The following is an 11,940-nucleotide window of genomic DNA, read 5'->3' as shown; positions in this document are numbered from 1 at the left end:
AAGTACACAGGTCTAAATATGTAGGTATTTTAAAATCAAATGTAGTTTAAACAAAGTAGGATGCTCACCAATACAAATTACTGAACCTTGTTTATTTCCTTTCAAAAAAGGCTTGGGATCAATCTGGTGGGTCACACAGTGGTGACAAAAGATGACAGTAAAACAAGGATCTAATCAGCATTAGCAATCTGCATAACAAAAGCAGTCACATCATTTTGAAAATACTTTATTGTAAATGAATTATTAAAAATGTAAAAAAAATATATAAAAAAAATGATGTAACATGAGATCCCAGAGGGATCTTGGCGCCCACCAAAGAATGATCTATGTCTGACAATGGAAAGAGGGATTTTTCTCTGCTTTTCAAACTTTTGCAAACATACTACATATAAAATTTGAGACAGATCACTTCAGTGCTTTCTGAGAAATAGCAGCAACAAACTTCAACTATCAAAATCCAAGATGGCTCCTTGGCGGCCATCTTGTTGATCGATCGGTCCCAAATCGAAATATGCACAACTATGGCCCTAGGGGAACCTATAGATGAAATTTGAGACAGATTCATTCAATACTTTCTGAGAAATAGCGATAACAAACTTTAACTATCAAAATCCAAGATGGCAGCCTGGCGGCCATTTTGTTGACCGATCGATCCAAAAACGCATTATACACAACTAGAGCCCTAGGGGAACACACACATGAAATTTGAGAAAAATTTCTTCAGTACTTTGTGAGAAATAGCGACAACAAACTTTAAGTATCAAAATCCAAGATGGCTGCCTGGCGGCCATCTTGTTGACCGATTGGTCCCAAAACACAATATGCACATCAAGGGCCCTAGGGGAACCTACATATGAAATTTGAGAAAAATCCCTTCAGTACTTTCTGAGAAATAGCGATAACAAACTTTAAGTATCAAAATCCAAGATGGCTGCCTGGCGGCCATCTTGTTGACCGATTGGTCCCAAAATACATTATGCACAACAAGGACCCTAGGGAAACCTACATATGAAATTTGAGAAAAATCCCTTCAGTACTTTCTGAGAAATAGCGATAACAAACTTTAAGTATCAAAATCCAAGATGGCTGCCTGGCGGCCATCTTGTTGACCGATTGGTCCCAAAATACAATATGCACAACAAGGACCCTAGGGAAACCTACATATGAAATTTGAGAAAAATCCCTTCAGTACTTTCTGAGAAATAGCGATAACAAAATTTAACTATCAAAATCCAAGATGGCTGCCTGGCGGCCATCTTGTTGACCGATTGGTCCCAAAACGCAATATGCACAACTATGGCCCTAGGGGAACCTACATATGAAATTTGAGACAGATCCCTTCAGTACTTTCTGAGAAATAGCAATAACAAACTTTAAGTATCAAAATCCAAGATGGGCGGACGGAAGGACGGACGGACGGAAGGACGGACCACGGACAAAAAGCGATTTGAATAGCCCACCATCTGATGATGGTGGGCTAAAAAATTTACCAACAGTAAAATTTTAATCTGTTCAGTGTCAGGATGATGTCCTTGGAAATCCATCCTCTCCTAGGAGACTTTGGTCGGAGGTTAATTCCTGTGGACCTGGACCTGACATTGTGTATATTATATACCTCAAACTATCGGCCATCGGATCACAGGGGAAGTAACTCTCATAGTCTTCAATGTCCTGAATAAGATAAAGTATGATGGTATCAATGTAGTTCCATTAGAAAAGTTTTTGTCTAATTAAGTTTAAGTAGTAATGTTACATCACTATGTCAAAAATAATGAAACAATCAACGATCCACCAGATTAAATCAACTCTTTCAGTACCGTGGTTGACTACAGTCCACAGGATTTCACCCTTCTTCTACTCCATTTTCAACTTCAGTCAACACTCCATGTTCACTCTTCACAATAATTTTCCTATCATATTTAAATACTCAATGCAGTGACATATGAAAAGTAGTTCAAAACAAGCCTTCTGAACTCTAGATTGCAATATGAAAATAAAATCTTGAAGCAGTTTTTTTTATTCATAAATAATTTCTAAGGAAGTTCAAATAAATGCATTAACCTTAGTACATTTAAATTAAATGAATTAGCACACAACAACTGGGCATTTTGTTATGCATTTCTTCAAAAACTTATGAGGATGAGACTTATAACTACTCCCAGACAGAATCAGGAAAAAATGCAAAGTACAGAAAGAGTAAAAATAATACATTTGTATTTTGCTTTATTATGGAAATAATGGACAATAAGAGGAAGACGGATAATACCTACATTTGATTCAGTCTCCATTAATTCTGAAGTGTTTCCTCGAATGAAATCTTTCTCTCCTCTTGTTGGAGGAAAGAAATGTTTGACTAGATGAAGAACTTTTTGTACATCTTTCTTTAGGAGGAAGAGACAAGCGTTTGGACCAGCATCAAAAGTATAAGCAACCTGTTGGTAAGATAATCTAGACATCAAAGATAAAACACTGAAATGCTGGATTTTTTGCAGATATTTATGAAGATATGTTGAAGACAATGCATCTTTCTGAATGGTACATATCAACAAAACAGAAACTGCAATTACAATCAAAGCCAGTTAATTAACAGCATGGTAACCTGTAGAATGGAATGGTGCACATCAATGTCCACAAAATGTCAGAGTCTCAAAAATAAAGTTAAAATAAATCTTTCTTATATGAAATAATCTGAACTCCTTGACATACTTTGATTTAGGCCTGCTTACTTAACTATACACAAATCTTTTTTAATTATACTGGCTTTAGCCCACGGTATGATATTGAGTCCATTTCACAGCTAACACAGTCAAAACCACCTTACATACATCAACCGATATCAACTAATATGCAATGACCTAGATTATAACACAATGACCTTTAGATTATAACACAAAATGACCTTTAGATAATAACACACAATGACCTTTAGATTATAACACACAACGACCTTTAGATTATAACACAATATGACCTTTAGATTATAACACAATGACCTTTAGATTATAACACACAATGACCTTAAGATTATAACACACAATGACCTTTAGATTATAACACACAATGACGTTTGGATTCTAACACACAATGACCTTCAGATTATAACACACAATGACCTTTAGATTATAACACACAATGACCTTTAGATTATAACACACAATGACCTTTAGATTATAACACACAATGACTTTTAGATTATGACACACAATGACCTTTAGATTATAACACAATGATCTTTAGATTATAACACAATGACCTTTAGATTATAACACAAAATGACCTTTAGATTATAACACACAATGACCTTTAGATTATAACACACAATGACCTTTAGATTATAACACACAGTGACCTTTGGATTCTAACAAACAATGACCTTCAAATTATAACACACAATGACCTTTAGATTATAACACACAATGACCTTTAGATCATATCACACAATGACCTTTAGATTATAAAACACAATGACCTTTAGATTATAACACACAATGACCTTCAGATTATAAAACACAATGACCTTTAGATTATAACACACAATGACCTTTAGATTATAACACACAATGACCTTTAGATTATAACACACAATGACCTTTAGATTATAACACACAATGACCTTTAGATTATAACAAACAATGACCTTTAGATTATGACACACAATGACCTTTAGATTATAACACACAATGACCTTTAGATTATAACACACAATGACCTTTAGATTTTAACACACAATGACTTTTAGATTATGACACACAATGACCTTTAGATTATAACACATAATGACCTTTAGGTTATAACACAATGACCTATAGATCATAACACATAATGACCTTTAGATTATAACACAATGACCTATAGATTATAACACAATGACCTTTAGATTATAACACACAATGACCTTTAGATTATAACACACAATGACCTTTAGATTATAACACAATGCCCTTTGGATTATAACACACAATGACCTTTAGATTATAACACACAATGGCCTTTATACCTTTAGATTATAACACACAATGACCTTTAGATTATAACACAATGACCTTTAGATTATAACACACAATGAACTTTAGATTATAACACACAATGACCTTTAGATTAAAACACACAATGACTTTAACTGGGTTAGAAATGCCAAAATACATTACTTTAATTTGACACAAACTGACTTTGACCTCTTGACATACACATATATTAGCCTGGCATCAACTGACCTTTGCCTGACATTAAAGTGACCTTAGCTGACATACACTTACCTTGGTCTGATATGCGCTGACCTTCGTCTAACATACACTGACCTTGACCTGACATACAATGAACTTGGTTTGACATACACTGAACTTGGCCTGACATACACTGATCTTGGCCTGATATACACTGACATACTCTGACCTTAGTCTGACATACACTGACATTGACCTAATATACTATGACCTTGACCTCTTGACATACACATATCTTAGCCTGACATCAACTGAGCTTGGTCTGACATACAATGACCTTGGTCTGACATACACTGAACTTGGCCTGACATTACACTTGCCTTGACCTGACATAGTGACCTTAGCCTTACATACAATGACCTTGGTCTGTGATACACTGTCATTGGTCTGACATACACTGATCTTAGCCTGACATACACTGATCTTGGTCTGACATAAATTGACCTTGGTCTGACAAACACTGACCTTGGACTGACATACACTGACCTTGGCCTGATATACAATGACATTGGTCTGACCTACACTGACATTGGTCTGACACACTGACATTGGTCTGACATACATTGACCTTGGTCTGACATATAATGACTTTGGCCTGACATACAATGACCTTGGTCTGACATACACTGATCATGGCCTGATATACAATGACCTTGGTCTGACATACACTGATCTTGGTCTGACATAGTGACCTTGGTCTGACATACACTGATCTTGGCATGACATACAATGACCTTGACCTGACATACAGTGACCTTGGTCTGACATACACTGACATTGACCTATCATACACTTACCTTAACCTCCTGACTTTTTTTGTTATAATAGTGAACAAGCTGAATGATCCTTCTTGACACATCAGTAAGGTAAGAAATAGGCGGGTAGGTATCCAGGCAACAGGCATGCATTTGGTTACTGTCCTGTCAAACAAATGATAATTTGGTTACTGTGCTGTCAAACAAATGATAATTTGGTAACTGTGCTGTCAAACAAACAATAACTCAGTTACTGTGCTGTCAAACAAATGATAATTTGGTTACTGTGCTGTCAAACAAACAATAACTCAGTTACTGTGCTGTCAAACAAATGATAATTTGGTTACTGTGCTGTCAAACAAACAATAACTCAGTTACTGTGCTGTCAAACAAATGATAATTTGGTTACTGTGCTGTCAAACAAATAATAACTCAGTTACTGTGCTGTCAAACAAATGATAATTTGGTTACTGTGCTGTCAAACAAACAACAACTCAGTTACTGTCCTGTCAAACAAATGATAATTTGGTTACTGTGCTGTCAAACAAACAATAACTCTGTTACTGTCCTGTCAAACAAATGATATTTTAGTTAATACCGTGTCAATCAAACAATTTGGTTGCAGCTCTGTCAATCAAAAAAATAAATTGGTTGCTGTGCAGTCAATCAAACAGGATGTTTTTTTTTCCAAAAAGACTTTGGCATTTAGTGTTTTGTTTTGAGTTTTAACTAACACCTTTACCTCTCTAGCATAGTTTAAATAGTATATCTGTCCATCAGTAATCCACCTGATCCAGAACAATATAAACAATAACAAAGGTTTGGTACCTTCATTGTTATTTCCGCAAATGTTTTGAAATCTCTGTTGTTGATAGCTTGGGATATCTGTTCCACCTTGTCAGGAATACTGCCGATTCTCTCCTTTATCAATTCACTGGTTTCCATAGTAACTTGCATTCCTTCTGTGCTGCCTGTGTGTTTCTTCTGCTCATTCACCTGATAATGAACAAAATTCTTTATTGTGACCATTCACTGTTTATGAATTTCAAGTCTGAAGCATATATATGAAGAATTTAGCAACTGCTCTAGGTGGACCTAATGAGCTCATTGATGGAGGGCTAGTTTGTAAAAAGGACCCTGGCTCTTAATTGGACATTAAATCAACAAACCAAAGAAATTGCTTGCTTTTTTTTACAGGTTTTCAATAATTAATGGTATATGTAGTAATCTGTTCAGTTTTTTTTCTATTTCACAGACAAACTTAAACTTCTTTAATGCTTGTAGTTTCAAGAATACAAAAATGTGTATCCATTAGGTTTTATGTCTGGTTTGTTACACAGGGAAACAAATGCCATATACAAAGTGTACTCAACAGAAAGCAGTTGCAAGGTCTTATAATGAACGAAAGCCGCTGGAGTGAATGAAGACACGTGTGTTATTGGTACGGTGACTGTTTGATAAAATTATACAGCTAATGTTCCTCTTTATCGAGTACACTAGCCTGAGTTCTTTATATAAATGTAAACTCTATATCGACCGTTCGGACCTGACTTCTAGTGATAATACTATTAACTACTACATCATGATTGTTTTGAAATTAAATGTAACATTATGTGATATATATATTACTAAAATTATCAAATGTATAAAACCTGTAAACGAATATCAAAATTTTATTTTGAAAGAATTTCCCTCCTTAAAGTAACTTTTTTGAATGGATGTGTAAACAATGATTGTACATGTTATGCAATTAATGTGAAAGTGGTGGAAGTGCATATTTGAAATAATCAATTAAAATAGGGAAATATGCAGATATTGAATAAAAAAAAAAATTTGAAAAAAACAACAACAAAAAAACCCAAAGCTTTAATGTCTGGTTTGTTACAAAGGGAAACGAATGCCATATACTTACCAGAAAGCAGCTGCAAGGTCATATAATACATTGCTAAACCAAACAATCTTAAAATTAGACTTGTAACAATGCTATATGATATGCTCCAATACAAGATCTAACAACTACCCGTTTCGGGTCACCTCAGCATGACCTCTGACCTGGAATCAGAACTTCTCGGGATGCACTAGTAGCCGTTTCTACTTCTGATTCAATCACACCGAAGATTTCATAGGCAACATTCTGATTGACTAACCATAGGGGTCTTGCTGAGGTGACCCCAAACGGGAGTTGTGAGATTTTTTATTGGAGCATATTGTAGAGCATTATAGTAGAGTTGAATGACAAGTCTAATTTCAATTAGATTGCTAAACCGTAGGAGGTAACAATAATTCCCAGAATGATCGCCAGTCACAACAACAGAAGTTTCCTGTGAATCTTACATACCCAACAAGCGTCAAGTTTGGACAACAGTAGAGACAGCTTTACAGTACCAGGATACCTACCACCAGTATCAGGACGCGGAGATCTGGCCAGTGAGTATGTGGCTGGATCTGTCTAGCCATGGAGTCAGTACCGTCCTGTCTCTGTCCCTTGTCCCACACAACAAACCCGCCATATACACTCCTACAGGCACTACCAGAACCACACCTGGTATACATCACAAACATATCTATCAGGCTTTAAATGATGGATAATGTATGTTAAACTTATCTTTATCCACAAATACCCCCCAATAAATATCAACTAGAATGGTCTGTAAGATGTAGATGTCCCTCTTAATATATCATCTAAATATAACCGGATGTGATGTAACAAGACTTAGAGTCAGACATTGGTAACACTATATTACCTCCCCATTTCTTTGCAGGGACATAAAAATGAAATATGATTTGCAAGAAAGATTCCTTAGCTTCCTTGTATATTGTATATATTTTTGTACTAGGATGCACAGGCTTACCTTGCAATGGTAGAGATGTCGCCATCAATTTGATATAGACACTTAAGGGCATACACTGAAATCATAAACAATTCATTATATGTTGCTCCTTATGTTCCCTATTTGTGGCATGACATAATTAGCGTATATTATCTAGGACCTGATATGTACAAAACTTTGACATTATGGTTGGATGTTGTATATGTATCATGTAGGTATTACAGAAATATATATTATCAAATGTCACCACAACTTTTTGTCATAGCATAAATGAAAAGAATGAGATCCAGATTAAAGTCATTAAACAAAGATTCACCAAGACAGGCATATCCGGCCGCAGACGAGGCCAGTCCTGCTGCTGTAGGGAAGTTATTCTTAGAGCAAATGTGGATTTTCCAGTTCAGTTTCTCAGCAGCATCATTACGGTTACCAGCCTTTTGTTTTCTTGCTCTTCTTTTGACTGTAAACAAAGTGAATGACATTCATAAGTATAACATTTAAAAGAAATCAACGAGGATTTATTTATGGAGGAGCAGTGTCTAGTATTTAGATACATGTATAATGGTGAGTACACATACACAAGTAAAGCACAAGTCAACTAAAAGCTGGGAAATAATTCATTAACTGATTGATTTTTTATCAATAAAATTACTAAATGTATAATAATTCTGATCTTTTACTTTTGATCGTCTTTCATTTTCATGTCATTGTTGCCAGCTGATGTTGAACAACCTACAACATTACCTTTAATCTAAATTTTGTCAAACTGTCGAGACTTATAAACCTGAAGAAGCACAAAAATTTGATTTCCTTGCCACAGGATGGTCATGTTTCTGGGGCCTCCATTTTCAACTATCAGAGGGGCAAAATGAAAACAGAAAGTTGAAAGTGCATACACTTTACGTTTCTGACACAAAAAAGCTGGACCAGTAAATCTGGATATAGATTTCCCAATCACACAACTGTTTGTTGCTGATTTTTTTCTTAATCAATCGATTGTCAATTATAATCAATCATGATCATCAGTCCATCACATCAAAAATCAGATTTTGTTACCACAGGGAATAGTTAAAGTGGACTTGAAGATGGATAGAAACAGATTGAATTAATACTGACAACTGTTTTAATTAATACAGACACCATATAATACAATAATTGCAATTGCATCACTCTTGGTTATATTGGTATGTATAGAAATACCGTTGAATCAAAATTTCTGGCTCAAATGTAATATAAATGTATACCGGTAATGAATTTAGCACACATGTATAGATGAGGTGACAATTACATGCAACATGTGCAACACAAGACCAATATCCATCTAGGTTATTAATGCATATCACAAGTAATTTAACATTGTTTTCGCTTTCCAAATAAGGAATACTATTCACCCCATCGTGTAAAGAACTTGGTATATTCACGTTTTGATTTATAAAGAAACTATTCAATCTCATAGTATAGACGTATATGAGATTTAAGTACTTCAAAACAAACAGATCTTTTCTTAGTTCTACAGTGATATACATATTGTTTAAATAGTAGCAGCATCATGTTAATCATATTGCTATGGCGACCATGTAAGTCAAGCAGTCATGATAATGCAGATAAACTAACATTAAAAGTAGTCTTTTTACAAGCCATTTCTCAAATTCCATACAAAACTTGGTTATTATTGAACATTCCTAAAATAAGCGTAAATATGTTTCATATTCATTCCTGCAGAAAGTACATAGCGGGGAGTCGAACACTTTTATCTACTATAGAAAAATATTTGTTGGTAAAATTTGATGGACCAGACGATATCGTAAATTGTCTTTGTCCAATCCCAAATCATGTATCCATTTTACTTTGTAGGAATTGTTAATTGATGAATCATAAATTTGAATTAAAGTTTTGTATATATTTTTTTACAAAGTTGGTATTTTCTTTTAATGACGGAAAAGATTAAGAATCAGCACTTACTCTCTTTGATAACATTCTGGATCCTTGCATTGTCAATTGATTGCTCTCTGTAAAAAACATTTATTTTTTTCGTCAGAAATATGTTTACAGTATGGTATGCGTTTGTATAATTAGACAAAACTGTAACCATTTGGAAAAACACATAAAAAACAAACACATATCCAGTTCATGGCTATGAAATATAAGCATTTTATATCCCAATAAGGTTCAACCCTATTGACATGTACCTTAGTACTTTTTATGTGTAGATAAACTATACTATGGAAAATTCTTTCTACAAACTACCGGTAGCTTTTGCTTCTATGATTTAAAAAAAAAAAAGTTAGTCAAAAAATGATTGTTGTATTCCAAGTATTTATTTATTTCTTCTTTCTTTTGCATTTCAATCACCTTGCTACTGATAGAATGTAGCTTAAGAATCAATGACAAGATAAATAATAATGTTGTTGGTGCATTAAGAATGATAAACTCACTGTCCATTGAGCCATATTCTGTCCTTCTCAAAATTATTACTGACAGCAACACTGGTCTGTGCTTGTAGCTGTGTGAAGATATCAAAATGCAATAATTATATGTAATCAACCAATTGATCCTTGACATCTAATCATAAACCACTCATTTTCAATTTGCTTTAGCTAGAAAACGCATTTACCTAAACATTAAAGAGTTATCAGCCAGATAGTCACATACATAACATATACTGTATAGCGGTTATATATTGCGGGGGTTTTATTTTCGCTATTAATATTTGCGGTTCCACCGAAATCCGTGTATGTAAATACCAGCGAAATATTTAGCACAACGCTGAAAAGTATCTTTATCATTACATGTACATGTTTATACTTAGACAATGGCCTGTCGACTGAATAAAAACAAGCCAAGATCTTGTAAAGTAAATAATTTATTGATAGCAGCTATCAGTTCTGGCACATGACGACAGTGTTCACACAAGGCAAGATTAAAAACACATGTGTTGACAAGTGTAGTTCTGTTTCAAAGTTGATTTATTCCCTTATCAAATTTTAATGTACAATGTAAATAAGCTTGAATAATACTGACTTTAAACAATGTCAATGTATAAGCTATTCGTGAAATATCTGGAGCAGGTGCACAGCGAAATTAAACCCCGGCAAATATGTTCCGTAAGCAAAACCACAAAATATTGACCCGTCAAATTTAAAGCGCTACACAGTAATATGAATTAAAAACATATCAGTATCTTTTATTGTTTTGTTTCTATTACATTTTTTAGACACTAATTTTGCCTGACCTTTTGATATACAGTATATGCAAATGTATTTTAGAGCCCGGATGATACATTATGTACTGGTCAAAAAGATATTACTCTGTGTGTTGTCAAGTGTATACGTATGGCACAGTCAATCATGGAGCATTGCATGTTGATATAAGTAAATAGGATTGGAGGGAAAATGAACCATTCCAGTTGAATTTTTTCAATTGATATTAATATTCTGTTAACAAAATATATGGGCCCAGGACTAAAATAATGTATGTAAAAAATATGTAAAGTTTTTTTGTTACAATCCTGTATTTACAAGTACAAAATGTAGCAGTGCTCTTCCAAGGCTTACAGCAAAACTTTCTTAAGATGAACCTGCTTGATACAGATTTCAGTGTATTACGAAGTAAATTAAAATCCCCCAGTTTTGACTCCTCTTTATTCATAATTCTTTGAGAAACATTTCACAAATCTGCTTATAATGACTAATCTTTTGACACAGGGTGATTTTATGGTCCTGTCAAGTCCACATAAAACGTTATAACAAATTATTTCTCCTGTTCCCATAGGATTCGGTATAACAAGATTTTACTGTACCTGGTCCTGGTGAAGAGTCACACTGACTGATGAGTTAACTGGAAGTATCAAGGTTTCATCGCTCTTGCCCCCTTAAACAATGACAATAATTACAATCAGAATAGATTATAAAATTCAGACAGTCCATTTACATAAATTTAAGGTCAAGACAACGTGTTCCAATAGTCTATCTTTTTGTTTTGGTCAATACGTACAATATTTGACAACAGCAATATTTACAGGAGCGGAGCAAGTTACACAGTGCATTTTTCAAGGAAGTGTTGACTTTCAAGTCTCGGTGTCATTTTTGCGTTTAAATACTCGATTTTAATCAACTTCCATTTCAAACGCAC

The 11,940-nt window shown here is 34.3% G+C and overlaps 1 protein-coding gene across 1 annotated transcript; it reads right to left on the bottom strand.

Moving 5' to 3' along the window:
• Positions 1 to 210: 210 nt before the first annotated feature.
• LOC138316261 (diphosphomevalonate decarboxylase-like) lies at positions 211 to 11,897 on the bottom strand. The gene is made up of 11 exons (XM_069257875.1): positions 11,803 to 11,897; positions 11,609 to 11,679; positions 10,245 to 10,312; positions 9,772 to 9,818; positions 8,126 to 8,269; positions 7,831 to 7,885; positions 7,376 to 7,520; positions 5,807 to 5,974; positions 5,021 to 5,143; positions 2,271 to 2,432; positions 211 to 1,671 (listed from the first exon to the last, which is right to left on the bottom strand). The coding sequence occupies exons 1-11, from the start codon at positions 11,852 to 11,854 to the stop codon at positions 1,519 to 1,521; spliced, it is 1,188 nt and encodes a 395-aa protein (XP_069113976.1). The 5' UTR covers positions 11,855 to 11,897; the 3' UTR covers positions 211 to 1,518.
• Between the last annotated feature and the right edge of the window lie 43 nt (positions 11,898 to 11,940).

Source organism: Argopecten irradians, chromosome 2 (assembly GCF_041381155.1).
Source record: "Argopecten irradians isolate NY chromosome 2, Ai_NY, whole genome shotgun sequence".
NCBI classification, from domain to species: Eukaryota; Metazoa; Mollusca; class Bivalvia; order Pectinida; family Pectinidae; genus Argopecten; species Argopecten irradians.
This window is presented reverse-complemented; position numbering and strand designations above follow the sequence as displayed.

Bases quoted from the DNA above. Each gene is read 5' to 3' on its own strand.
- LOC138316261 (XM_069257875.1), bottom strand. From the start codon at position 11,854: ATGCACTGTGTAACTTGCTCCGCTCCTGTAAATATTGCTGTTGTCAAA. The intron at 9,819-10,244 runs GTGAGTTTATCA...TGTTTTTTACAG, and splicing joins AGAATATGGCTCAATGGACA to AGAGCAATCAATTGACAATG. The intron at 7,521-7,830 runs GTAAGCCTGTGC...GATGTATACCAG, and splicing joins GACATCTCTACCATTGCAAG to GTGTGGTTCTGGTAGTGCCT.